The following is a 27,902-nucleotide window of genomic DNA, read 5'->3' on the forward strand; positions in this document are numbered from 1 at the left end:
TTCTGTGGTAATTTGTTTATTAAGTAGTTAGTTAGCCTATCATATACAGCAAATCTCTATTGCGCACTAAATTCACTTCCCAAATTTTGCTCAAATTCCATTTCCTAACCTATTGTTTTCCGGAGTTTTCAATGATTCCCATTCCTAATGACCCATTGTCCCATGAAAATTTGCTCAAATTTGCCCTGCACTAAAAATTAATGGGTTAACATACCAGTCGCCATCTTTTTTGCTATTGTGGATTACTGAGCAGTATTATAGGTATGTAATGCTTACAAAGAGAAAAGCTCTTTGCACGCATTGCATGCCTATAATGCTAAAAAATTCTTCCCAGCTCCTTCCTTGCGTCTTTGATTTGTTGTTAGCTTTAAAGAAAAATTCAATGTTGTGCAACAACCAATCAATGACTGTCAGTAAGGTAACGTCATCAGCGTGGATTATTTTAAGCTGGAATCTCGGATCTCTCTACAGTTGGGAAGGATTGAGCATGCAAAAATAACATTTCTGTTAACTCCAAGGCCTAACAAGTAAATTATAATAATATTAGTGTTCTTATCAAAGGTTGGGCAATTGATATGAGAACAATTTGTAGTCCAAAGAATACTTTCTCAGTGCTTTTCTAAACAAATCTGAGGATACATCTGCAAATTTCTTGCTTTTTACATATCCTTTTCCGCCAGCCTGATAATATTTCTGTTGTTTAGGAAAGGACACTTGTTCATTCACATTAAGCTCTTTTAGTACTTGAGTAGCATCAGATTCCAGATTCTCAAAGGATCCTATAAAGTTGTATGAAACAGCACATGGCTGGCACAATTCATAGAAAGGCATCCAGTGTTCATTCATATCTTCCACACGACTCTCTGATACATACTGCAAAAACTCTTTTAGTGAGACATCATCACCTTTGGAGTTTGCCGCAGCATTTTTCCGCAAACGTTTGACAATCTTTCTTCCATAGCTTTTATGGAATTGGGTGTTATTAAGCATGAACTTATCTTTATATGCTGACAAAAGTCTGACAAGAGGTTCTCTTACAAACATGAATTTATAGTACTCCCGAAGTTTGCGTTTGGCTGCTAAAGGAGGCAAGTCTCCTAGGAATGTAAAGCCCATATGATTGACTTTACGGATAGTATTGGGATCAGTGGCTTCGCCATCCAGCACCATCATAACCCTTTTCCAGTTTGAGCAAGCAACCTTTGGCACTGAACAAAACAGAAACCTGTGTTCGTCATTAACCAAGATGTGTTTGGCAAGGATCTGTTTCTCTGTGACAGAAAGGGAATCCCATGATTTTCTTGTGTCTCCACATGCTTGTTTTACTGATTTCAGTCTTTGTTGACTGGAGACCTATGACAACAGAACAAATAGAATTATTATAATTTTAATACCAGGAACTTGTAAGAGCAACTGAAGAGTTTAAATCCTCTGCTATTCAACACAGATCTATAAACTAAACACAAAGTAGCTTGGCAGACCCAACTGCTCAATAAATCAAATTAAGACATACCCACACCTGCTGGATGTGGGAGGAACAGTATAGCCTAATAAAATTGTACATAACATAGGATCGAGTGGTCCGGGTTTGATACCTGGCTGAGGCAAGACACCTAACTCTCACAGTACCCCTCTCCACCCAGGTGTATAAATGGGTACTGGCAAATTTACTGCTGGGGGTAACCTTGCAATGGGCCAGCATCCCATACTGAGGGGGAGGGGTAGAAATACTCAAGTCACTTCATGCTATGGAAACTGGGATAGGCTCCAGCATGATGGGCCACTAGCTAGGCTCAAACATGGACTTTACCTTTTACCTCAACTGCTGGTGCTTTGCACTGGTTTTATTGCATGATAACACTAGAAGGCTTGCTACTTCCTCTAGATGGTGGAGAGGGACAGGGGGTGGGAGCCTGGGAGAAAAGGGGCAGAAAGCAGGTGAAGGGAGGGCAGGAAGTAGGATTCGTAAGGTGGTGGGAACCGGGTGAAAACAAGTGAAGTTTTTCTTTATACTTTGCAATAGAAATATGGAACAAACATGTGAGAGTGGCTACGAAAAAGGGCCGGGGGGGGGGGGGGAGGGAGGAATAAAAAATACAGGAAGCAGGAGTAAAAGGCACGAGAGGGGGTAAATTCAGACTCCTCCTCTACTAGATGGGATGCTAGCATATACCACTCATTATATATTTTGCCACATTACAGTTTGCAGGTACCCATTTATACAATTGAGAAATTGAGAAGAAAGAGGCACTGTAAGAGTAAAGTGTCTTGCCCTAGAGCCCAATAACACGGCTCGACTAGGGTCAACAGCCCATTTCTTCTAGACCAATGGGTATATAGCAAATCCTATTATATTGGATTAACTAACATTTAAACCAGTACTGGATTTTCTCGTACACTCCATTTTGTATCAACATGCATGAAGAAGCTTCCACTTACCACAGAATTATTAAAAGTTATTCCTCCGATTTCTGTAAATCAAATAAAACATAAAGCTACTCAATATTGTTACAAAAGCTACAGCTTTTTAAGTTACAACAGCAGCCATGTATTGAAGCAAGCACATTTTTCACAGTGTGAATAAAAATCTATGCTTGACTGAAATCAAACCGTGTATTTTCAGCAATTAACTCTTACACAACAATGATTTACCACTAAAAATTTAACAGCTGATCTTTTTATAAACATAGCAGGCAAAAAAAGCTTTACATTCATATTGAAATATTTTAAAAATTAAGCCACAAGAACGTGTTAACATGAATTTATTAAAATATATAAAATTTAAATAATTAAGAATTTATATCTTATTGCCCTGGTTACGATTCTCCAGGATTAAAATTTAAACAACACTGATGTTTTAATTTTTCTTGTGTTTAAGTGTTTTTGGCCAATGTTTTGCTGCCAATGTTTTGTGGTGTCTTACATGAGTCTAAATTAAAACTTGAAAGACCAAAAATTACATGAAAATTACAATCACAGCAAAGTTAAAATTTAAAATGAACGTTTCTTTGTTTGTCAGTGTGTTTGTGAACGCACCAGCTGATAAAACAAACACCTTTAATGAACTTGTTCTTTCGATTCACCTTTTTATTTCAATAACTGCGAAGTTCGATTCGTCGAACGACAATTAAAACATACAACATTTTACACACTCCAGTTAAAGCTATTTTCAATATTCGATACGATCGTAAGCTTGAAAACTTCGTCTCCGCAAAATCTCGACAATTTTATACAGAAATCATTTTGTGAACATTTTAGTATTAAGAAGCACTTACAACTCTTCTACATTTGCATATAATTTGAATTGAATGCTGACTGAATTGTAAGAAATTTGTTTTAAAAAACGTCCTCGGTGACTGCCGATCGGTTAATAATAACATGCTTATGGCTGACTTTGTCGGATCACACATTTTTGTGTCAAAGCCGTAAAAGCTAAGGATTCTGGAAGAGAGTTTATAAGCTTATTTATGGTACAGCTTACCAGAAATCCAAGTTTCGCCGTGTGGTTTTATCTCCGATGATCGCCATTTGCCAGCGAGCAGTCCCTTCAAATGCAACCCTTGTCCAAGGTCATTTGCTGAATGCGAAAGCAAAAGCTGGATTCCCGCAACTACGCTGAATAACAACAGCACTCCGATTAGTTTGACTTTTGAACACCTCATTTTCCGAAACATATTAAACCAAAGGCACACAAGAGGGAATTCTTCTATCAAATATTTAACACACACGACAAAAGAAACCCTCTTACAGTTCCACATCTGGACTGTCTGTCTCTCGCAATCAACCAATCACATTTTTCGCGCTGCCGCCTGATTACACAGTTCGCGTGCCGCGAGCATTCCATATTCCACCCCACACCCCCCAGTATACTGCTTCTTGAAGAAAAAATAAATTATTAATTAATCGGGCGGGGCCTGGGCCCGATTCATAATCTGCACGGAATTTTTTCTTTTTTTTTTTGTCGGTAAATCGATCCAGACCCACGCGGCCCAGCCGGCTCTTCTGTCACGGTCACGCGAGATTTAATATTTAATAGCGATCAGCCGATCACTCGCGTTTAACACGAACACTCTGCTCTCTGAAATGTATAATTTTGTTTCATACCATATTTTACAAGAAGAGAAGGCTGAATATAATCACATAGCGAAAACCAAGACCGCTTTGACATGTCCAAGCTATTTGAAACTACCACTACGTCAGACCCCTGTCACGCGATCTCTCGCTTGTAGCTATAAATAATCATTCACCTATTTTCTGTTTGAATACTCTGCGCTCTGTTTGTGTGAAATATTTATTGTTGTGTTACTCAAGCGTTTGGCTCGGAGCGAGTACAAGTCGTACAATTTACCCGGAATGTGTTAAATATTGCAAAACGACGACTTATTTTCTGGATAGCCCAATTTTTGTTTTGAGTTTACGGTATTTTGAGAATCGAAACGTTATCGAAACGTAAGTTGCAAGCTCAGCAAGAATGTGCCAAAGCACGGGATACACGTCATCGTGCCAGGGGAATTACCAAAAGCTTGTCGGAAGACGCTAAACGGAGAAACACAATGGGATGGCCTTAGTCTACTCTTTATTTTGGCGTGATTTGGCTTTCTTTTAAATGAACTGGTTTGGGTTTATTTTATTGAACATTCGGAACAAAATAAATATTTGCATGCGTAAGCAGGCATTTTTCCGGCTAGGCATGTGGCTCTGACGTGGTAAAGGAAATTCATGTCACGTTCACTCCGTGACTAACGCAAACACGACTTGTGTGTTTCTCAAGTGACTGCTTTTCTAAAGATTTTACTGTGCGGTGCCGTGCCTTTAAGCCAAAGCACTGAAAGAGGTCAGGTGGTCAAAAATTACCCGCACGATTATAAACTGCTTGCAGTTCTTGTTTTAAGTTGATCATACTAACTTTAACAATTTAACGCATTATATATGAAGATAATTATTTTCTTGATGCAGACTCGACTATCTTAGGTTCTCCGAATTTCTTTTAAAATTCCATCCTCGGATACCCAGGGGCAGTTAGTGGGGGCGACGTGCAGCTTATCGGGACAACGGGATTTTCGGGCGAAAGTTTACAACATAGAGCGTAATGGTGGATTTCCACTGACGCGTAATTTTTTACGTGCGTGAAAAAATTAGAGACAATGTATGAAAGGCTTGCGTAAACGTGTACGCAAGCCGTTCATACGTTGTCTCTAATTTTTTTACGTACGTAAAAAATTACGCGTCAGTGGAAATCCACCATAACAGCTGTTACGCTCTATGTTGTAAACTTTCGCCCGAAAATCCCGTTGTCCCGATAAGCTGCCCGTCGCCCCCACTAACTGCCCCTGGGTCTCCGAGGATGTTAAAATTCCAGCTATGCTTTACTTTATCTCGCAAAGTAACTGACAGGGGAGTAGGGGTGAGGCAGAATTGTAGCATTTCTGTAAACTTATAGTAGGGTGGAGAGGAACCATGTATTTATTTTCTTTACGTGGACAGAGCTCACAGTAACTGTAGTCATTTCTACATATTAAATCTAAGATTCACCAAAATAGAAAAAAAAAACGAAACAAGTTGGATATTAAAGTTTTGTCATTTTCTGATATTCAATGTACATGTCCCGCACCCCTCCCCACAAAGTGTACGACTGGTCATATGACTCGCTTGTGGTTTCCAATCTGTCACTTTTCACAAGCAGCTCTTGCGCGCAAGAGGTTCCATTTCACTTCGAAGCTGAGTCATGGAGCAAACTTGGGTTGTGCTTGCATGTTTGCTGTTCCTTGGAGCAGTTTCGGCTTCAACGGTAATGTGAAATAGCGAAGATTATGAAGACTAAGTCTTATGTTAAACTGAGGTTTCGAAAATAAGATTTAACTTGTCATCCATGTAGCTACATGGGTGAAAATCAGCTTGAATAGTTCTGTTAACGATTTATTTGCAAGGTATATGCAGTGATATTAAAATTGGTGTGAGTTCCCACTTTAGAAAAGTGGGACGTTTGATCTTCTCTAAGTTATGGGGCTTAAATAAGCTGGCTTAATATTGTAGGACGGCTCAGAAGATTCGTTAATTTTGTAGCTTTATTTGGTGTTTGTTGTAAACTATTTGAGTTAATAAGCTTAATCTAAACGAAGTGTTTTTTCCCTTAGATTAAAAGAACCCCTATTTTTGAGAACCTTTTAAAGGTAAGTGGTCCCTTTTCCCATTCATGATTCATTGTAAAATTCTCAGCATCTGATTATGCAATAAATTATACCCCCCCCCTAAAAAAGCCCTTCCTCAAATGGTAATGGAAGTGCATTTATCACAAATTTAAAAAAAATACGAGAACACTTTTTAAAGACATGTTTCGAAGTTATGAACTGCATTTATGTAGCGCATTTTCCAAGAATATGTTCAATTGCCCTTGACACTTTAAGTCGGGTGAGATAGGACGTTAGCATGTCGAGGCACCTATGGAAGAGGCCTGACCAGGACATACATTCACCAGTTGTTGCTTTTTAATTTTAGTTCTCAGACCAGGACTGTGTTGCTGATGCCTATCCTCCAAAAGAAAGGTATGATTATTAGAAAAAAAATCACTGATACATAACGTGATGCCAACAAAAACAGCTAGCTGGTGGGTAATATAACGTGATTCAGTTATATGTTATACAGCACATCTGGCACTGTGGACCACTGTGGGAGGTGTGGTGGCCTTATCATTAGTGCGCTGGACTCCAGATTGAGTGGTCCGCATTCAAGCCCTGGCCGGGTCATTGTGTTGTGTTCTTGGGCAAGTCACTTAACTCTCGTAGTGCCTCTTTCCACCCAGGTGTAAAACTGGGTACTGGTAAACTAATGCTGGGTGTAACAATGCAGTGGACTAGCAGCTCCGGCCAGCTCCTTACCTTTTTTATATGTGTCACAGTAATACGAAACAACATCATCTGGAAATTTTATCCAATAAGATTGCATGCAACACTTTCAATACAGTCCGTAAAGACCCCAAGATGTACTACCATGCCCAGTCATTTCACAGACAACCCAAGACAGAAGTCCTTGGGAAGGTTGGAGATGAACGCTTTGATTTCAACAACTTTTAAATAAATCTGATCTATAGGTACATACACAACGTGTATGGGCCCCCCTCTCCCCCATATCAATGTTGAAGTATTACAGTTCAGTGTCAGTAACTATTTCTGGTTTCCACAGCGTGGAGTGACTGTGACTACTACAATTACTCCCTCTAGGTATTACAGGTTATTTTCCCCAAACATATAATTATTTTGTGAGGTACTGGGAAAGACCAATGGAACATAGTGCATTTATACAGAACAAGGAATTTGTAACCAGACTTAAAAACCACAAAGGCTTGTTGATCTGCAGTCTAACATTTTAACTCTTAATTAGCTTCTTATACCATCTCACTGTATTGTTCTTGTTTATTCCTTCAGTCAGGTGGGCTGGGAAGTCGTAGATCTTGATCTACCAGCAAACCAAAGATACAATGATCTTGCCCAAAAGAAAACAAAACAGGTTAGACAAGTTGACAGAACAGGCCAAATATTCATATAATCAGGACTGGATTGCAACGAAGCTGGGGGGTAACCCTGCGATGGACTACCCATGCCAGTTGCTTTATGGTGCTGAAACTAGGAAAGCTGTGGCCTGTGTGCCTGAATACCTGTAGACGTTTCATACCTTTTACAATTGTGATATTGACTTGATTTTGTGATTTTATTGTGATGAATTAAACATGTTATACTGACATAAATATCTTTATACTTATGATACACTTTTTAAACTCTTTTAAAATTGATTCCCTTTTTGTTTGAAGCTTTTAAACTTGCTGGCTTACATAAAGAACTTCACAAGCTTTATTATGGATGGAAAGCTGTTTGGATTTATTGATAAAGATTTGGTATGTACCATTTTAATAGATTTTGATTTTGTATGTACCGTGTTCTTGTTTTTGTTTTTGTGCTTTGTACAAGAATGTTGTATATGTTGTTTACACCTTGAAGTAGTCCGACTGTTTCATTGGTTTTCCATTGAGGATAATCTGTAACGCTCGGGTGTTTTTAACAGCGTGCTTTGATCCAATCAACATAGCCTCGCATTTCTTATGATTACTGATTAAACCATTCTGATTCCACCATGTTGCAGTACTTTTTAGATCTCTGTTGACACGTTTTTCAGCTGCACTAACATCTTTTGTGCTGGCGTGGATTTCCGTGTCGTCGGCGTATAGTACTACTTCACTGTCTGTGCAAGTGTCGGTGATACCGTTGATATGGATGTTGAATAGAGTAGGTCCGAGAACCGAACCTTGCGGAACTCCGTGCGTGATTAAACGGCGTTCAGATTCGACACTTCTGTATGACACGAATTGGTTTCTTTCCTGTAAGTAGCTTTTGAACCATTCAAGCTCGTTTCCAGTCACTCCGCGTTTTGACAGTTTACTGATCAAGATGTTATGATCAATTACGTCAAAAGCTTTTCTTAGGTCCAAGAAAGTACAAACAACTTTTTCACCCCTGTCAATGGCAAATTTCCATGAATCAACGGCTGTGATAAGCGCAACTGTGGTAGACGAAAACCTGGCATATGCAAATTGATGGTCACTGATGAGGCCATTGTCTGCTGCAAAACCTTGAAGATCATGTACTCAGGAGATGCGCATCAAATTACAGCTATTATCACTTCACAGTAGACGTCTTTTCATCAAGCTACAATATGTTTACAAGATAATTAACAACATTAACTGCCCTAAGCAGTTGACAGGTTATTTAATGAAACGATCGCAGAGACATTGTCGATCTTTTAGAGATCCAACACTGTTAGATCTACCACAAGTTAATACCAAATGTGGACAGACCTCGTTTAGGTTTTCGGCTGCGAGTGCCTGGAACAAACTGCCAAGAGAGATTCACGAGCTCGCAACACTTACACAATTTAAAGGCAAAACATACAGTCTTCTCATGAACATGGACAGTGCAAATCACACGTGTACAATTTAAATTTAAATTTTTGTATATATATTCACAGTTTTTTAGATTTGTAATTTTAAATTTTATGCTAGTAATTTTTTATGCTTTTAAATTTTATGCTTTGTAAATTTTTATGCTTTTATACTGGTCACCGATTGATACCAGTCAATCTCCTTGATTGACTGACCGGTTTTCCAGGATAAATAAAGTTATTATTATTACTTTCAGTGTTGCATGCATTGCTATCTTTCTACATCCATCTTTCGACATCGTCTTCTGACATGCTGTTTAAAATAAGCCAGTCAAAACTGATGCATAAAGGTACAGTGGAACCTCGATTTAACGAACCTCTATATAACGAAGACCTCGGTATAACGAACGATTTTCTTCAGCCCGGCCAAATGTACAGTAAAATGTATGGAGCAGTACCTCGATATAACGAACCTCGATATAAACGTAAAATGTACCTTGATATAACGAATTTTAGTTAACATGCGACAAAACATGAATGTTAAAGAGACCAACAAGGATGAAAATAACAGGAAAACAACTTCAAAGACATATGCCCATATCAACGTGGAAATTAAACGTTAAAGCACAAATGTAATTTTTGACATGCATTCAGACAGTTCAAAGCATCAAATACTGGGTAGTGCAACGTCACAGCGTTAAAAACAATTATTAACTATACCTCGATATAACGAACATTTTGGTTGTTTTTCCGCAAATTCGTTATATCGAGGTTTTCAATATAACAAACCCTCGATATAACGAACAAATTTCCACAGTCCCTTGGCTATTCGTTAAATCGAGGTTTCACTGTAATGGTTAGATGCAAATGAGCCCACAAGGTCAAAAGGTCATGCAAGTGGGCTGTAATTAGTAGATTTTGAACTATGTTGTTTGTTTAGCACGTCAAAAGGTGGATGTTGATAGAAAGCTGAAGTGCACGTAACACTGATAGTGGGTATAAACGTCCCTCCTAAAATCCCTTCAAGGTAATGTTAACTACTGTAACAAACTAAATATAAATTAAAATTTTTTTTGTAGGGTCCTCTTGCAGACAGCCTTCCAGCTCCGTACGGAGATGAAATCAAAGGATTGGCCACAGCTACAGGCATTCCACTTGGTAAAGGCGTGTTTCTTTTTATAGTTACAACGTATAGTCATCTTCACCCATTTTAAAAGGGGTTCTCTGGGAGAACATCGCCTGAGGTGTGCTGGTACAGTCCAAGCAAAGTACTGTTCTTAGCTCGTGAAGGTTATAATAAGAAGTTAATTGTATGGCTCTCTTTGCCACGTGGCTGGTTGTACGTTTTAATAATAATAATAATAATAATAATAATAATAATAATAATAATAATAATAATAATAATCAATATTTTAACAGGGTGACCCCTTCAGTCGCAGGACTGGTATTTTGCCAGCCAATCGGACATTGACATGGCTGAAAATGCCATGGGCATTTCAGAAAGGATCTGGCCCCAACTATTATTCCGACACATTGCATGTTATTTAAGAAATCTCTAGCCATATCATGAGAATTTGAGACATGTATTGCTAATTGCTTGTATTTATTGTTCATTTTGTAGGTGAGGTTGTTTTGTACAACATTTTTTATGAAGTTTTTACAGTCTGTACCTCCATTGTTGCAGAAGACAAAACTGGTAAGTAGATTATAGAATGAAAAAAAAAAGGAAAAAAATAAAAAAATTGAGAATTAAAAAATGCTTCTTCCTTCCCTTTCTGAGAGGGAACTTCTTAATATTTTTTAGGACTTAAGATGGTTTCCACCAAACATTCGAGCAATACAGGCAAAAAGAAAGTTACCAAAGAGATCTTGTAGCATGGTAACAGTTTGAGCACAGCTAACAAAAACCTACCAAAACTTTAGCTCTCAAGCTAACCCCACCAGAGAAAAATGGATTTGAAATTATCTACATTTCAGTTAAAACGGACGTTACGCGCTGGTTTAAAACAAAATGGCATGCGTTTTAAACATTTTTATGAGGTTTAACTAGCTTTAATTTTCTGAGAACGCTTTAGAGTTTAATCACAGGGTCACTAAGACAAATGAATTTCAGTGAGATGTTTCAAATACAGTCGAAGCTCTCTTAACGGACACTCTCGTAAGCGGACAGCTCTACTTACGGCCACCTTGTTTGTACATGTATTTGCTTGTATTAACTCTGTATTTTTACATTCTCGTAAGCGGACATTCCCGTAAGCGGCCGCGGACACTTTCAGAGATTACGACTTAGACTTTTTCTTTGTTTTTAAGCTCCCGTAAGCGGACACCCGAAAGAAAATCCTACTAACAACCTCCGTATCTTGTTATTATCAATTAAATTCACATCGCCGTTTGTGACAATGATTTTACAGTAATTACAGGACCACATTTCAGTGGTTGTTTTGTTGTCCGTCTGGTTATTGTTAGCTGGGCAAGCTCCCTTAAGCGGCCATCTATCCCCAACACCTCTAGTGGCCGCTTACGAGAACCATTCTCGTAAGCGGCCAGCTCCAGTTACGGACACTTTTTTCGCGTCCCGAGGGTGTCCGCTTACGAGAGCTTCGACTGTAGTATATAAAAGGTTACCAAACTATAAGTAGGTTTTTGGTACTTAATTTTTGCACTCATTGCTCGAACTTTCAGCGGAATCCATCTTAATTCCTCCTCCATGGTATATTGTTTTTAGCTCATTAATTGGCTGTCATGACTTATTGAGTGACAGGCTAATTAATATAATTGATTAGCCTTGGCAAGAAAGGAAACAAATTGTATCTATTATTAAATATATTTGATCTTTTTATTGACACTTTTTTCAGGTAACCTCTTCCATGCACGAAACTTGGATTTTGGTTTGTTCCTGGGGTAAGTTTTCAATGTATGCTTGTAATTTAGAGAGGTTTAAGGTGTAGAATTACTTTTTTTATTTAAAACGCTTCCAGTTATGATGCTAAACATTTTGTTGTTTCAGTTGGGATCAGAAAACCGATACCTGGGCACTCAGTGAGATTCTAAGAACACTTATTGTCAATATTGACTACCGGGTAAGTCTGACATCACATTTGTATCTTGCATGATTAAACATTCTGTACATTAAGACTTTTTTGAGTTGGTTACATCTATTTATCATTTTATCATCAATGTTTTGATCCACTAGCAAATTATATAATTACTTCTTGTTTTGAACTGACAAGCCACGGCATGTTCAGGTTGCCACAAACGGTGAATTTGAACTTGTATGATTTAAATGTTACATTCTCACATAGTTCTATATTATATATTTTTTTCCCATTTCAGAAAAATGGCCAAACTGTGTACAAAACAGTCAGTTTTGCTGGATATGTTGGTGTCGTATCGGGAATGAAACCAGTAAGAGCTTAAACTCTCTAGCTTGTCAGTTTACGTTTGACAAGGACATGATAACAAAATATGATTAGGAAGCAGTTTTGGCTTTTCTATCACTATAGGCATGCAATGTGTCTTAAGGTCTGTGTTGCACACATTGCATGTTGCTTTGTAATAAATGCATGTTTCCTTTCTAGGGAGTGCTGACTCTGACTCTCAATGAAAGATTCAACATAGATGGTGGTTATATCGGTAAGACAGCTTCTTTGAAGTTATTAACAATTAATGATTTCAGTTGGCTACTGGTTCCAAAAATGACAAACAAAATTCATTATAATTTATTTGCTTTGTTGTGATCATAACAAATGAATAAATAAAATCATATTAAATGAAACGGAAGAAAGTGAAATTATTTTGCACTGCAGATAGAAACAAGCAATGACACTATTCTCACTGTGAGCCCACCAAATGAAGGAATTGCAGAAAAGAAACCTGAAAAAATTAGGTTTTCAATGGGATTAATGAACCAGTGGCCTCCACATTACTGGTGCGATACTCTTGAGCTATGAAGCTGCACAGGTCATTTTTGTGGGGTTTTTGGAACCCACTAAAATATCCTGGTTTTCAGTGTGTTATAAAAAATTGTCATGTAATTTAAATAAAATACATTGGCTTATTCAACATTCATCTTTCAACTTACAGGGATAATAGAGTGGATATTTGGTAAGAGGGATGTGAAATGGTCAAGTTTTCTTACACGTGATGTACTGGAAAAGGCTACAAGGTAATAATTTAACTAGTAATACGTGACTTGCAGGGCCTCGCGAAGCTCTGGGTTGGGGAGGGAGGGGGGTCTTATAAATAAGGAGTGATAACCGGTTTTAACCGGTGATTTGTTATTGTTGCCTAGTAACAGACATGGCCGCGACACCCTCGTTCCCAGGGTCTACTCCGCTTTGAAAATGGCGGCTCTTTCTGGTTCGTAAAGAGGTATAAAGCGTTGGGAAACGCAGGCTATTTTCAAAATCATCGACAAATTATTGGATATTCGCATTTTGGACATTTATTTGAGGGCATTAAGAAAAAAAAGAAGAACGAACGGCAGGAGGATTCGAACCCTCCGCCCGCGCGCCCCTGATGGCAATGAAAGGTTTATAGCCTGAATAGGCGTTGAGGGAGTATTATGTGGAAATCAGTGTTATTTTAATCCGAAAAGAAAAACGATAAAAATGAAAGGCTCAGGATTCGAACCCACAAAAGAAAGTAAAAAAAAAAAAAAAAAAAAAAAAAAAAAAAACCTTAGCCGGATTCGAACCCCTGCCCTCAGTCCCGAAGATCTGATTTGAAGTTCGACGCTCACACCAGTAGGCCACCAGCGCGCTGCCGTGTGACGTCATTTCCGCCAGACACCAAGCTCACAAATATGACCGTAAACTCCACACGAGATTTCATCCCGCCTGAGCCCTTTGAGGGACAAAATTATACACCCCGCTACGCTCGGCCTTCGGATGCCATTTATAGTGCTTTTTTAATATAAAGTAATTTGAAGCGAGGAATTACTTTATATTAAAAAAGCACTATAAATGGCATCCTTAACTAATAACTGCAGTTGTTGAATTAAAGCCTTATTTTCTCTGATGACTATGTTTTTCAGTTATAAGCAAGCTCTTGACATGTTGGCCAATGAAGAGGTTTTAGCGCCAGTCTATTACATTCTTGGCGGCACAAAATCGGGAGAGGTTAGTTGTAATAATCACTCTTGACAAATAAAAGAATGTAATCATATGTTAAGTCTGCATTTATGTACTGTTGCTTCCTGTTTTCAACTTTTATTTTGGAATCCAATATTTATGCCTCTGAAGACCTTTAATCAGCAAAAATTGTACAAATCACATTTTTTCGACTTTTTTTGCTTGTTTACAAGCAAAAAAAGTAGGAGAATAGCGTTTACATGGACTCAAATCTGAACCGGAAGGGATCGCATTCTTGTTAACTCTCAAGGGAATACTTTCCGCTGTGGGTGATCAAAGCGCGTGACTTGTAAAGTGTCACTCTATAGTTGTGCTTCAGCACTTCCGTTCTTGTAGAAAAAACGTGACTTGTCAAATTTACAAACATTATATAAGAATCAAAAACGTGAGTAGCCCAAATCTTACGTCACAAAACCAATTAAGAATGTAAGCGGTTCAGCGCTCGAAGGCAGTGAAGTTTAAAACGATTAAGAACGCAATTTTTACTAGTACAAGTCTTTAGGCGCTAATATTAATTTAACCTAAAACGATTAACAACGCAAATTTGTACTCGTACAAATCTTTCACACACTAAAACGTTGCTAATAGTTAACCAAAGGGAACTCATTTCGTGACAATTGATTATTTCTGCTGAGTTGCACAATTTAGAATTGCAAATCATCTAGCGAAGCGCACTATTACTAAAAATAGATTTCGCCACATGATACCCCCCCCCCCCCCCCCGCGTGAGTCGGACAACAATTTTAGTTTGGGCAAAGGCTTTGTATGGAGGGGACGCATTCTTGACAAGAAAAAAGGGGCAAGAAAGGCACAATGTAAGGCCGAGATTCTCGAAAGGCTCGAAAAATGATAGATTCCAAACATTTTTGCTTTAGTAAGTGAAAACAGATTGAAGGTATCCAAAAAATGGCCCAAGCCCTTGCATCAGGAACCCGGCCAGACCGGGGAAAGCCGGGGTCAAAGCCCGGCCTAAAAGCCGGGGTGAGCGCGGCCAGAAGCCGGGCTGTGGCCGGGCTAGCCAAGGGATAAAAAATCCGGGGAAGCCGCGGCCACAGGGCAAGCCCGGCCTGGCCAGACCAGGGAAACCGTGGTCAGGATATGGCCTGAAAGCCAGGCTTTAGCCAGACTGACCAAGCAATATAAGCATCAGCTTTAAACTCAGAAAATTAACTTTTTGCAAACACTCTCTGACTCAATTTAACATATATTTATTTTTATTCGGTCAACACTTTTCGGATGTTTACACTAATTTTCATTAAATTCCTTTGCGCATTCATAACAATGTCTTAACATATATTCCTTGAATTGGCATGTAAATTCAACACTTCAAAACTTGTGGCTATTATGGTTTCTGACTCAGACATTAGGAAGAAACAGACTTAGCTGCTAGCTGTCTTCTGATGCATGAGATGAATGATAAAGTTCAGTTCTCTCTAGATTGTCCAGTTTAGAATTGAAGATTTCCTCGTTCTTCTTTTAAGCCTGTAGAAAAAATTAAATGCATTCCCGATTAACAGGCTCTCGGTATTTTACTATAAACTGTGCACATGAACCTCATGAACAGTTTTATACTGAGCTTGCAAATGTTGGATAACATTTCCCTGGGAAATTCACTGTGAAAAATTCACAATCTACAACAGTCTTATAATTTGCAACCTAAACGGTTTGGAGCAGATTATTTCAATTCCTGAGCGAAATAATTTATAAGCAAGAACTCGTGTAACGGACGTCACACACACGGCGGAAAGAATTTCAATAAACATACATGATCCAACGGCTAAAGTGCAGTTCGCTCAAATAAAGTGTTATGCTCCTGTAAATGCCAAGCCTTAGGTTCCATTAAAGTCCAGTCGGTTTTATTGGAGAAATATAAGCTAAGTTGAACTCTTACTCACCAAAGCACTTTGTAAACGACTGCTCGACTGCCATGACGTTCCACCATAAACAAGGCCTTCGATCAGGTCCAAAAATCACAAGTTTTAGCACACTATTCGCCATTTACAAAGCAAAACCTGTTTTCTATGCATACTGTAAGCGAAATAACATATACTGGCTCCTTTAACAATTTAGAATACAAAACATTTTCTCACGAACGATCGACAACAGCAAGAGATAAATTCAAACGAAACGGGCGCCAAAAGTAAGGATGGGCCGATACTCGATACCAAATATTCGATACATCGATATTTTGACAATGTTGAAAAGTATCGATACTTTCGAAAAATATCGCACTTTCGATACGTTTTCGATACTGCACACGTGACCTGAGCCTGCGGTCTTCTGGTCAGCACCTGAGGTTTAGAAATGCATTTCGCAAAATGATTTTCTTTATTTTGATTTTTTTTTCCTTGACTTGATCTAGTCCATAGTGAAACAAAAAGACAAAAACTCAACATTCCTGGCTAAAATTTATAATGCCAGGACTGTCCTTTGTATGATCAGACAAATCACGTGACATACCAATGACGTCAGTGCGGAAATGACGTCAAAATATCGATATCGATATCGATATCGAGAAAAAAGGCAAATATCGTATCGATATCGTATCGTTTTGAAAAACCGGTATCGGCCCATCCTTAGCCAAAAGTAACGATCAGCGTGACACTAGTCACGTGGGAAGTCACATGGGATGATTTGGGTACGGGATTGGTTTCTCAACAAAAGTCCGCTGGAGGGTTGAACTGCGGTCTCAATGGTAATGGCGGTGCAGTCACAGGAGTCAATCGAAGCTTTCTTTTTTGTAATTCATTTTGTGAAGTATTCAAGGTTTACAAAGAAATAAATGGTGACAATGGAACACACATCGAGTGGTCAGTTTATCCGCCAAGGTTTTCGAGAATTCGAAGGGTGGAATTCCTTACTTCATTTGCGATGCAGGCGATACTGGTGAGAATGCAAAATGGACTCCGCAGTCTAAAATTTGTTATCTCAATCTCGGTAAGCAATTTTTTCTGTGAAATAATGCTCATTTTTTATTTTAAGTGTTTGAGTTTAGAATTTCCAAAAATTCAATGACAGAAATCCATTAGGCTTAAAATTGTATTCATTTGAATACACGAGGTCACGAGTTGAGTATTTAATTTGAAAATATTAGCTCCTATAGAAATCCCAAGAATTTCTTGGAACTCCCAGAAAGCAAAAAATTTATTTCCCATTTTAAATTGGCATTTCATGCAGCATAACAGCCCATTCAGTCACAGAGAATATTAAATAGAGATAACCTTTTCTAGTAAATATTAAACTGGAAAATATATCCTGAATATATCCTTTGCTAAAACTACAGTTTTGATGTGACACTCAGTCCTTGACTTTTAATATTTCAATTGACCACTATTTCGACTTTGTCTGTGGGGCTTCTGACCATTGGTTTCCCATTAGGAAAGCCATTATTAAGAAATGGTCATGGAACTTTTAAAACTAGGAAAGCCAGGTTTTGTGGCCAAGGGGGGCATGAAAGCCCAGCTTTGGCCGAGCTTACCACACTTTTCAAGGGCCGCGCTTTCCTGGCAAGTCTGGCATAAAGGGGCATAAAACTTTCATAGCCAGGAAAGCCGGCCTTTAATGGCCAGGGAGGCCATGAAAGCCTGGCCTTGGCCATGGTTGCCACGCTTCCAGGCCACGCTTTCCTGGCAAGCGTGGCATAAAGGCCGGAAAGCCCGGCCAGGCCGGGTTTTGCCAGGCTTACCGTGCTTTTGACCGCGCTCCTGATGCAAGGGAAATTGAATTTATTAGTCGAAGATCCGGCAATAACACCTTGATTCCCACTGCAAAATTATTCAGGCTGCCGAGAAATTTAAGCGGCGGATAGCGAATTACTATCGAATTATATAATTGCGAAGGATAGCACTTGTATGTTTGCTTCATTTAGGCACCGGACAGATCGTCGGTTGCAAGAAATTCAGAATTCTTCCCGAATTTGACGGCACTGATCGCCGGTCATCGATTTTTCGACACATGATAGATAGAGGGCGAAAATACTATGCTATTCAAACGCGTTTCTAATGGAATGACGGCGGGTTTGATTTTAATAAAGCTGTTATTTATCCCCATTACTATTACAGACTGCAGCTACAGCTGCCGAGCTCGATCAGTGTATATTAAATAGTATTTGCCGCGACAATTGTATAACGAAATTGACCTCTTAAAATATTCGGGTCAGTCAAGGGGACCGATCGGACGAGCATTTTTTTTAATTTTGTGGTGGCATAAATTAGGTTAGCTCTTTTTTGGAAAATGTGCCACTAAGAACAGTGTAAACGTTTTGCATTTCTCATAAAAATAAAAGTTTTCTTTCAGCAAATCCCGGCAGCAAATCAGGCCTTTATAATCCATTCAATAACTGAGAGTGAAACATTTTACACATTTATTGAATAATCGCTCTGTTTGACAAACCTTTTGTTTCAAACCACGGTTTGAGTTTCTACGTTGCACAGGTAAGGCTTTCTCTCAAATTCCGAGCCAATCTGGCCATGGTTTTGTGAAACAATCGCTAAATATGCCTCCAAAGTGCCCGCCAACCATACATTGCTCTTACAGAGAGCGGTTTTTTTCCGAATTTTGACTCACACCGGGGGTCAAATTTTGACGTCATGTGCGCCGCTAGCACAATATTTTATATTTTATAAGTGTTTTTGTAGCTGTTGTGAAATTACTTCGGTGGAAGCAGTAAACGTTAAACGTTTCTTCTGTCAAGTAATGCCGACGCCAAGCAGTTGAAACTAAAGGAGTGTAGCGTAAGGTAAAGAAAACGGAGGAGAAGCGGCTTTGTAATATCCAAACGAAAATTTACTTCTCAATGTGGGGTTAAGATGCGTGACGAGAAAAAGGTACTCTGTCGTGCGTAACCTAACCTCGATCAGGCGTTATTTTTCTGCATTAAGCCGAGTAGAAATCTCGAACTCGAAAGGAAACAACTATCATTAAAATGTTAAAGGCAAACGTCAAATTTACCTTTTTTAACCAAGCCAAAGTATATGAGTCGCAAGCACCCAGTCGTCGCGACGACAAATACAGCATTTACTCCGCAAAAAAATAAAAAATGTTGAACTGAAAGACGTTTGAATTCTTCCATGATATGTTCGAACAACAATGCCCAGGATAAACCTTCTACTCATACTAACCTCATGCAAAAAAAGTCAATATCTCGAAGAGATCTTTGATCACAACAATGTTCTGTTTAACATTGATAAGTCCTGTTTGCTTAGGTGAGCCTAGCCAGACATGGTTTTTTGTGTGGACTTTAAAGTCTACACATTGTTGTCATGCAGTTTTTTCTGATTGGGGGGTCACTTTCCGTGATAACTCGGGTTAGTGCTTTCGGAAGTTTTCGACAGTGATCGGATAATCCGAAGTTTCGGTGAGATGGGCAGCCAAGGCAGTAAACCGAGAAATTCGATCAGTATCGAGTAAGTCACACTTTATTCTTGAATCTAGAAGCCTTTTTTTACACATCTTTCGAAGAGCGTGTGGTGGCTGGAAAATATACATCAAGGAACAACTTCAAAGGCAGCGGTGGCGTAGATAAAAGGTGAAATAACAATCGTGACGGCTGAAATCTTCATATCTAATGAGCTGAATAACTGCGGTCGTAAGTCACATTCCTTTTTTTCACACTTTTGACTCACTTTCCGCAGTGTTTGTTTTTCTGTGCGGCTTGAGCATTTTTGATTCGCATATAAAAACGAATCAAATGTCTGGTTATTTATTTATTTCAGCTTTGCCACACACAATGAATGCACAACGAGTTGTATCAAAACAAGTTCGCTGATCATGTTGTTTTACATGTCTTGGACTCCGGGATATAATTCACCTGCTCCATTTCTCTCAAGTAGTATATTTAACAAAAGGCTGATGTCGAATTCAGAACTGAACTAAAACATTGTCATGAAAAGAATAAAAAAAAACATCAAACCGTAGAATATGCATGTATCCGAACCGTGCGACAAAATAATTTAATTGTCGGTTCAAAGTCCTTCGCCGCCTCTCAAAACACCGACTCCAAGTGAATATTTCGTGAACAGAAAAATATATTTCTCCGCCTTTCTACGCAAGCTACTAAGAAATTATTTGTGAACGCTTATTGAAACGTTCTTATTCCAAAAAGGTTAAAAAAAAAACTCATTGAAAGAAAATAAGTTTTTTGATGAGTTGTTTGTCTTGTTTACACAAGCTTTACACAAAAAGTAAGGGTTGTGTAAACAAGCGATGCGAGGCAGTTCACGTGCTCCACGCAACATTTCTTTTTTTTAATGAAAATAGTATCCTATCTTGCTAGCGGTAAGGAAAGGCTTTTGGTCTAATAACTGCTGTTCTTGTAGGATTCTAGGTTTTTATTCGCATGAAAAAAAAGGCATTTGTCGTGAACGACGTGACTAAGGGTCACACCACGCTCCTTCACATTGCGTGACATCCCAAGCGGCAATGGTAACGTCTGTTTCTTGAAGCGTAGTACATATTAAAGACAAGTAATAGTACACTTTGTTCTTCCAACAGTCTTGTAAAAAATAAATTGATTGATAAGTTCTTTGTTTTTTCGCCTTGTATCTCGAATTACTCGATTCGAAACTTGAAGTTGTTGACTGCTACAGTAACTCATTGATTAATTCATAATGTCAACTTTTATTCAAATGAAAAAAAAAAGGCCACACATGTTCGCATAGCAGACTCACTTTTACTGTTATTTACTTTAAAGTGGGGCTGGATACTGTACCTAAGACATAAAAATCTGTGCAGAGTGGCCGTTAAGTTGAAGGTTAAATTGTCATCAGGTTCAACCAACACTGATAGGCTTTTTTTTTTTGACCTTGAGACACAAATTATTTTGAAATATACAAGTGCTCATTCTGGATCAGAATTTAGTTTGCATAGGGATATGTATTTTGCCTTTTTATGCATGTATTATGCATGTATTATGTATTTTGCCACAATTCCCTTGATCAGATCAAGGGAATTGTGTACAAGGTCAAATGCAAAACATGTGATTTTGCCTATGTGGGAGAGAGCAAAAGATCATGGAATTCATGCGGCGCACTAGAGCACAAGCCTGGCACAAGATCTAATAACGAAAGCGCAATCAGATTTCACGCGGAAACAACAGACCATGACATTCATCCGGATTATGTAGAAATTTTAGAAAGAAATGTCAACAATAGGCAACAACGTCTTTTTCTAGAAGCGCTACATTCTATCCTGGACATTAACTGTGTGAATGAGCATGTGCATTTCCCACAAGTATATTTAACATTGGGAAACATCCCTAGAGACCAGCGGCGTATAAAAACTTATTATGCAAAAACTGAACCAATTTTAACTCTGATGAAGGTAACAGAGAGTTACCGAAAATTCAGTGTAATACGTTTTTTACCACCGATTTTAAGATCAGATACAAATCAAATTTTTATTATTTTTATAATTAGTTCTGACCTATTTTTGTGCCCATTTTCTGCATCAGGGAGTGGTCATTACACGTTCCCGCACTGAGTGCTTAAACCAGATGAGGTATGTCAATTGGATTTACAGCTTTTTTGGAATTTTAACCAACACCCCTGGTTTCAAGTTAAGACAGATATGTTGATCTGATTTCTGTTGCAACTGCTTAATTTAGCCCTCCACATATTTATAACTAAATCAATAATAATATTTCTTGTATTGTTGAAAAATTTCTTCAGCCTTAACCCAGCAAACAAGACCTGGTTTGTTCTTGAGACAAATTACGACAACTGGAAACCAGCATTGGTGGTTGATGACAGAAGGACCCCTGTAAGTTACATGTATTAGAATAAACTGATGATAAATAAGCCAGGTTTAATTGGTATACTAAACAAAATGTGCATTCAAGCCAACATCCCCCACACCACCAGAGCTCTTTCTGCTGTTTCCACAGCATGTCGAAGTGACGAGAAAAACCACTAGTACCCCATGTTAGAATGCTAGTCCATGGCAGGTTACCACCAGCATTTTGCCAGTTTAGGCACTATGAGAGTTAAGTGTCTTTCCCAAGAACACAGGACAATGCAATGACCCTCGCCCGAGTCTAAACCCAGGCCTGTCCACTTAATTTGGAATAAAATTAAATTGCAACACTAAAACCATTAACCCTTTAACCCCTAAGAGTGCCTTCCCTTCTTTTTTTTCTTTTTTTTTTTTCCCTTTTTATTTTTAAATATTTTCCCCTTTTTTTTCCCTTTTTTTTTTCATTTATTTTTTTAAGCCACCGTGCCTTCCCTTAAATGACAATTATAGTGTAAGCAAAACATTTGACAGCATTTTTTCCTTTTTTAGGGCAAGGCATGCATGAACAAAATGGGACAGGAGGTTTGTTGCTTTTAACATTAAATCATCTCACAACAGTTACTGTTGAACCATCTGATTGGTAATCCATTACCACTACACAGTTGCAAAATGCCTAAACGCTTTATCAAGCAATTTCATGTCATCGCGAAATGTAGCGGCAAATTTGATTGCCTCGTAAAAGAAATGCTATACATTCGCATGCCTAAGCCAACACTTAACGTGCAAACTGATTCCATCCGCGCTAAGGTGTTTGTTTAGGCCATTCATTGTAGTTTATGCTTATTTTGTAGCTTTTCCTGATTTGCATACTATTAAACAAGTCTCTTGATATTGGAGTCACAATGACCCCCAAACATCAAGCAGCAATAAATCTTCCTTGGTTTTTCATATGCATACACCTTATTCCAAAATGGCGGAAAATATATTAATCTTTTGCTTTATGTTATTAGCCCTTATTGCCTTGTTTTTAGCCAATGATTTGAATCTGAGAGCGACGAGGCACGAGGGCCAATAAAATGAAGACAAAAGATATTGTACTGTCCGCCATTTTGGAATAAGGTGTATTTGCTTTAGCAAATCCCTGCTGATAAAATTATTAATTTTGTTTTCATTTGTGAACAGGGGGTGTCATTCAAAGGCATCTACAATGTGTTATCCACACAACCTGTACTCAACAAGGTGAGTAAAATAACTGGGTCAAAACATAACGATTAAAATGAGTAAAAAAAATCAACTTGGAGATAAGCGCCTGAGTTTTGATTTTGACTAAAAATCATATGTGGGTCGAAGTTTTATGGTTCCTTCGCCTTGCTTCTTGTCCCTAACAATTACCTTGAACTCCTTCAAATTGCGAATTGCCATTTTTATTTAGGGGCGAAAGGAAAACTTGTAAACAGATATTTTTAGTTCCTCATTTCCAGTTTGCAAATGGTGCAGTTTTATTTTAATATAGTCAACTCTCACCTTGCGGACACCCCGCTATGCGGACACTCGCTATACGGACAAAATTTGATCCCGGGGAAAAGGTTGACGAAAATGACTCCCGTACGGACCTCACTAAACAGACACTACGACGCCCCGAGCGTGTCCGCTATAACGAGAGTTGACTTGTGGTCATTGGGAGGGGGAGTGGGGTGCGAGGGGTCCTAACTGTAGTTATAGGAATTTTGTGTCACATCCATACAATATCATTTCTTTAATTCTATTTTCTATTCCAAACACATATCACACACATCTATCTTGTCACTGATTCTGAATTTCACTTTAATTATGTTTTCACACTCACAATAAATATTTTTTTAATTTTTCCCACAGTTGACAACATACACAACACTCATGCAAGCCAGTACTAACAAGATGGAGACATACATCAGAAACTGCACCGACCCTTGCTTTCCATGGTAGACTGGCTGGATCACAAGAGTCAGAATTTAACAATCGTAAAATGACTAATTAAAACAAATTATGAAAATTATATCACAATGAAGAGGGGCACACTAATATATTACCACAGTTAATGGGGTAGGAATGGTTATAAAGCTTGGCAAACTTGAAAGGAGCAAAGAAAGATTACAAAACTTATGTTGGAAGGTTTATGACCCACACATGCACAATTTTTTGTTTTGCAACTCAGACACTTTAGTTGAATTTCCCAACTGTCATGTTTCTATTGGTAAGTTGCTTGGATGCATTTCAAAACCTATTTTGTTTTGTGCACAGTCAAGCCCGAAAAAGTAAACAAAAACATATCACAAAGAATTTCGCCAGGCTTCATAACCATTTCCCTTTATTAACTTTGATCATTCTCCATTTTTTTTCTTACCATGAAACTACAAAAACCACAAGTACAGTATTAGTCCAATGTTTGCCTAATGAGAGAGTCAAGTGATGGTACTCCATGTTAGTTACATGAACATGAGTCTTTCTCAAGAATTCTCTCACCTGGACCATTACACCAGAAAAACTCATTTAACATCACTGTTTTATTGCCTTGTAATCTAGTAAAAACCAAACTAATGTTTTTTGTTTAGAATTTCAAAATTGTTTTATACGATAAATTTAAAAATACCACGTATGAAATGCAATAATATTAATAATAAAAATCGTTGAATAAAATAATTGTTTTGGCAATTTTCATTTAATTATTTGATGTCCATCTATGAAATATAGTCCACAAGTTTTGCTAATGTTTCTCATTTTAAGAAATGTCTTAATGAAATTCCACCAGCTAAAGCGGCAAATGCTGTGACAGTGGTAAGAAACACAGGCACAGTCGGCAGCCAGCTTTGAAATGTTGTTAGTTGACAGGGAACAGGGGGGACATCCTGTGATGGGGGCTCAATTTGATGGACCTCCTCTGCCGCTATCTTCCCCATAGCAAAGAGCACCTCCCTTGCTGCTCTCTCTCCTGCTTGAACTGCGCCATCCATGTACCCTACAAAGCAGATACAGTAAAATTCTGGTTATAAGACCTAGGCTTACACAACTTCATAAGGGGTTTTGGGTGGGCTTATAATTGGAGGGGTTTATATCCGGGGGGAGGGGGGGGGGGGCTTATAAGCGGAATAAAAAAAATGTTTTGAAACGAGAAGCGGCAGCAGTGTTGTTCGAAATATGCTTTTAAGTTGAGAAGTCACAATAAAGCAACATTTAGCCCTGTTCAGTAATGTCATCCAGCAGACGGATTTATATCCAAGGGTGGGGCTTATAACTAGCAAGCACAATCTAGGGGAGGGGCGTGGCTGGCCTGGGCCCCCTCCTTATTTTTGGTAAATATATTTTTTATATCTCCTCCTGCTACAAATTTTTGGTACAAACAAAAAGAGCCCCCTCTCCTGTTGGTTCAAGATCTGGATCCACCAGTCCATAAATATTTATTAATGCATCATTGAATGCCTTACCTGACCAAACTGTAGCAGTTTCTGTACCAGCAAAGTACACTCGGCCAATTGGCTCGCGTAAAACTTTGCAATACTTAGTCATCACGCCACATGGCATAATGCTGACATAGCATCCTCCAGAATACTTCTCGGCTGGCCAGTTCTTGTCGATGTAATGATATGGATGATGGGCCTCCTCGCTGTCAAACACCTTAGCATATTGTTCGCATATCGCTTTCTTCCTTTCTTCTTGGGTTTTAGTACACCAATAACGAGCTTGGTTGCCAATGATAAAGCTGACAAAAATGACAGTCATTAAAAACTGATATTGTGGTAGTAAAAGCCCGAAAGTACTTCTACATTGCACCAGACTTTTAGCCAGGTGGGAGTCCAGGACTCCTATAGATGACCACTTTTCAGAAAAAATTAATACGAATAATGGTATACAGACGTTTTTTTTAGCAAATTTGGAAATCTTTAGATGCCTTTGCACTCATAACTGCAGAAAAGCACCTTGCATGCTCCTCAGGCCCTCCTACGGGGAAAGTCAGGCCTTATAAAAATTTTGGACTCCCACTTTTTAAATCCCGGCTAAAAGCCTGCATTGCACACATTCTTCTTAAACTCATTAATTCATCAAGTTAAAACAAAGAAAATCATAACGGTGAAGGAGGTTTGGATACTTGGTCTTAATAACCATAGATATTTATACAATTTTTTATTTCTGTTTACTCTTATAGTTTTTGTTTTGATTGAGAAGATATATCAAACAGTCAAGACAGTGTTTCATCGGCTATCGAAACATCTCAAATTTCATCAAAAATACTCCACTGTACGTCATATTTTCAACTCTCTTCTCAGTGTTTGAATATTCTGATGAAACACTGTCTCTCGTGTTTGAAATATTACTTGACAATTGAATACAGATACAAAAACTAACCTCATAATTGCTGGATATGACCCATCAGGTTTTGTGTCATCCACAGTGACATAAGAAGGACTAGAGTCAGAAATCAGCACCCCATTAAGTCCTTTTTCACGCCAGAATGCATTCTTGTAAAATGTCACCGTCTTTATGACTGAACCCATTGGTATTCTCTGGATCAGTTGATTTTTTAAGGGAGGGAGGGGTGGATCAAACGACACACTGTTGAGAAGTGCTTGAGGCATGGCACTTATCACAAACTGTGCTTGGTATTTTTTGCCGTCTTCACAGGTAACAACTACGTGATCAGCATCTTGCTGCAGGTGACATACTGGGCTGTTCAAAACCACCTAAAACCATAAAAAAGAGTATTTGCTATAAATATTGACACTTGAGATTAGATGGTTCTAAAACTCCCTTTTTGTCCAAAAAAACTTGAGAAATAAGTTGGTTTCTAGTTTCTTGCAGCCAACAAGGCACTGAAAGTAAAACTCAACTCTGGTAAAATTTGGTCTGTTGTAAAAAGGGGATAACTTCACTGTGGCTTGGGGTTCCTGTGGCTTAATATGGATTGAGGGATCATGTGACTATTGTGAAATTCACATGACTGTAATAAATTAGTAAAGATTTGGATTTTCTAAAATAATCAAATATATTCTAAACACCAAAAAATGGACCGTGTTTTGCAGTTGAATCTTCTACAAGAAAAATTATCAATAAAAGCAAATGATCAACTTTCGTGACTCCCGACGTGGCTTAAGCTCATTTTTAGGGTCCATACCCTAAGGAAATAAATTATTCATGTATGAACCCTACCCCCATATATTATGTTAACAATATTGTTGGCAAAATAAGAAAGAAAAGTGATTTACCTTATCTCCGAGTTTGTCTTTAATTCTGTTGCTAATTTGTTGAGATCCTCCAATAAATTTTCTCTCCTGGCCAGCATCTTCAATAGCTGCGACCCTGAGTACTCCATCACCAGACTTGAGGTACCACAAATAATACAACAACGACATGTCCTCGGGTTCGGCGGCCATTGCATCATTGTAGACTTGCACCATACGTTTCTTGGTGTAATTTGTCCAGCATGTCTTGTCGAGAAACTCTTTCACTGTCATACTATCCCATTCGGAAGCTTTGGGTGCCTTCCACGGCTCATCCAGAGGGATTTCTTCACCCATCTTATCCAAAGTACGAATCATGTTGTAATAATCTAAAATTGCGATAGGGTTCCACGTCGACACATCTCCAGAAAATACTCGCCTCTTACCATCCAGAAGCTCAACAGTGCTGCCTTCATTGTAAACTTTGTAAGTTTGAATTCCTAGTTCTTTAGCGACACGTAAAATTCTGTTTTGAGTTGGTCCGACATATGCTCCGCCCAAATCGGTGTATTTAAATTTGGGGTCTTCTAGAGTGTTAGTTCTTCCTCCAACCCGATTTCTTGCTTCTAAAACAGTAACAATGATACCATGTTCCAGAGCTAGTAATTTAGCAGCACAAAGACCACTTATTCCGCCGCCAATAACGATAACTTCGACCGGTTTCTCCATCTTGGACCTACACTGACTGGCACTGTCTGGATGTCGCAAAGAAATATTTTTGGCTTGGCCGATCAGCTCCTCTGTGGACCCCTGTTGGGATCTCAGTATTTTTTTTGTCGGAATAGAGTATGGTGGGTGGGGTGGGTACGGAAGGCAAAAACGCATTTTTATAAGGTTATTATTTTTGTTGGCGAGTTTT

General features: G+C 38.5%; 3 protein-coding genes across 3 annotated transcripts; 1 reads left to right on the forward strand and 2 right to left on the reverse strand.

Moving 5' to 3' along the window:
• Nucleotides 1–3,763, reverse strand: LOC144653942 (carbohydrate sulfotransferase 14-like). Its single transcript, XM_078514076.1, has 3 exons — nucleotides 3,482–3,763; nucleotides 2,440–2,471; nucleotides 1–1,353 (listed from the first exon to the last, which is right to left on the reverse strand). The coding sequence occupies exons 1-3, from the start codon at nucleotides 3,756–3,758 to the stop codon at nucleotides 556–558; spliced, it is 1,107 nt and encodes a 368-aa protein (XP_078370202.1). The 5' UTR covers nucleotides 3,759–3,763; the 3' UTR covers nucleotides 1–555.
• A 1,893-nt stretch (nucleotides 3,764–5,656) lies between these two features.
• LOC144654723 (acid ceramidase-like) lies at nucleotides 5,657–24,493 on the forward strand. Its single transcript, XM_078514947.1, has 18 exons — nucleotides 5,657–5,788; nucleotides 6,135–6,170; nucleotides 6,496–6,542; nucleotides 7,422–7,503; nucleotides 7,805–7,888; nucleotides 10,008–10,086; nucleotides 10,550–10,624; nucleotides 11,784–11,829; nucleotides 11,936–12,008; nucleotides 12,262–12,333; nucleotides 12,507–12,561; nucleotides 13,012–13,093; nucleotides 13,964–14,048; nucleotides 21,511–21,557; nucleotides 21,728–21,818; nucleotides 22,341–22,373; nucleotides 22,974–23,030; nucleotides 23,667–24,493. Exons 1-18 carry the CDS (start codon nucleotides 5,726–5,728, stop codon nucleotides 23,754–23,756), a joined length of 1,197 nt encoding a protein of 398 aa, XP_078371073.1. The 5' UTR covers nucleotides 5,657–5,725; the 3' UTR covers nucleotides 23,757–24,493.
• Nucleotides 23,590–27,743, reverse strand: LOC144654709 (amine oxidase [flavin-containing] B-like). Its single transcript, XM_078514935.1, has 4 exons — nucleotides 27,029–27,743; nucleotides 26,172–26,506; nucleotides 25,253–25,527; nucleotides 23,590–24,786 (listed from the first exon to the last, which is right to left on the reverse strand). Exons 1-4 carry the CDS (start codon nucleotides 27,710–27,712, stop codon nucleotides 24,545–24,547), a joined length of 1,536 nt encoding a protein of 511 aa, XP_078371061.1. The 5' UTR covers nucleotides 27,713–27,743; the 3' UTR covers nucleotides 23,590–24,544.
• Between the last annotated feature and the right edge of the window lie 159 nt (nucleotides 27,744–27,902).

Source organism: Oculina patagonica, chromosome 5 (assembly GCF_052425735.1).
Source record: "Oculina patagonica isolate OP01 chromosome 5, crgOcupat, whole genome shotgun sequence".
NCBI classification, from domain to species: Eukaryota; Metazoa; Cnidaria; class Anthozoa; order Scleractinia; family Oculinidae; genus Oculina; species Oculina patagonica.

Coding starts and splice junctions, on each gene's coding strand:
- LOC144653942 (XM_078514076.1), bottom strand. CDS start 3,758: ATGTGGAACTGTAAGAGGGTTTCTTTTGTCGTGTGTGTTAAATATTTG. Junction 2,472..3,481: donor CGGCGAAACTTGGATTTCTG/GTAAGCTGTACC, acceptor TTTGATTTACAG/AAATCGGAGGAATAACTTTT. Junction 1,354..2,439: donor TAACTTTTAATAATTCTGTG/GTAAGTGGAAGC, acceptor CTGTTGTCATAG/GTCTCCAGTCAACAAAGACT.
- LOC144654723 (XM_078514947.1), top strand. CDS start 5,726: ATGGAGCAAACTTGGGTTGTGCTTGCATGTTTGCTGTTCCTTGGAGCA. Junction 10,625..11,783: donor TGTTGCAGAAGACAAAACTG/GTAAGTAGATTA, acceptor CACTTTTTTCAG/GTAACCTCTTCCATGCACGA. Junction 23,031..23,666: donor CACAACCTGTACTCAACAAG/GTGAGTAAAATA, acceptor TTTTTCCCACAG/TTGACAACATACACAACACT.
- LOC144654709 (XM_078514935.1), bottom strand. CDS start 27,712: ATGGAGAAACCGGTCGAAGTTATCGTTATTGGCGGCGGAATAAGTGGT. Junction 26,507..27,028: donor AAGACAAACTCGGAGATAAG/GTAAATCACTTT, acceptor TTATGGTTTTAG/GTGGTTTTGAACAGCCCAGT. Junction 25,528..26,171: donor TCATATCCAGCAATTATGAG/GTTAGTTTTTGT, acceptor CATTTTTGTCAG/CTTTATCATTGGCAACCAAG.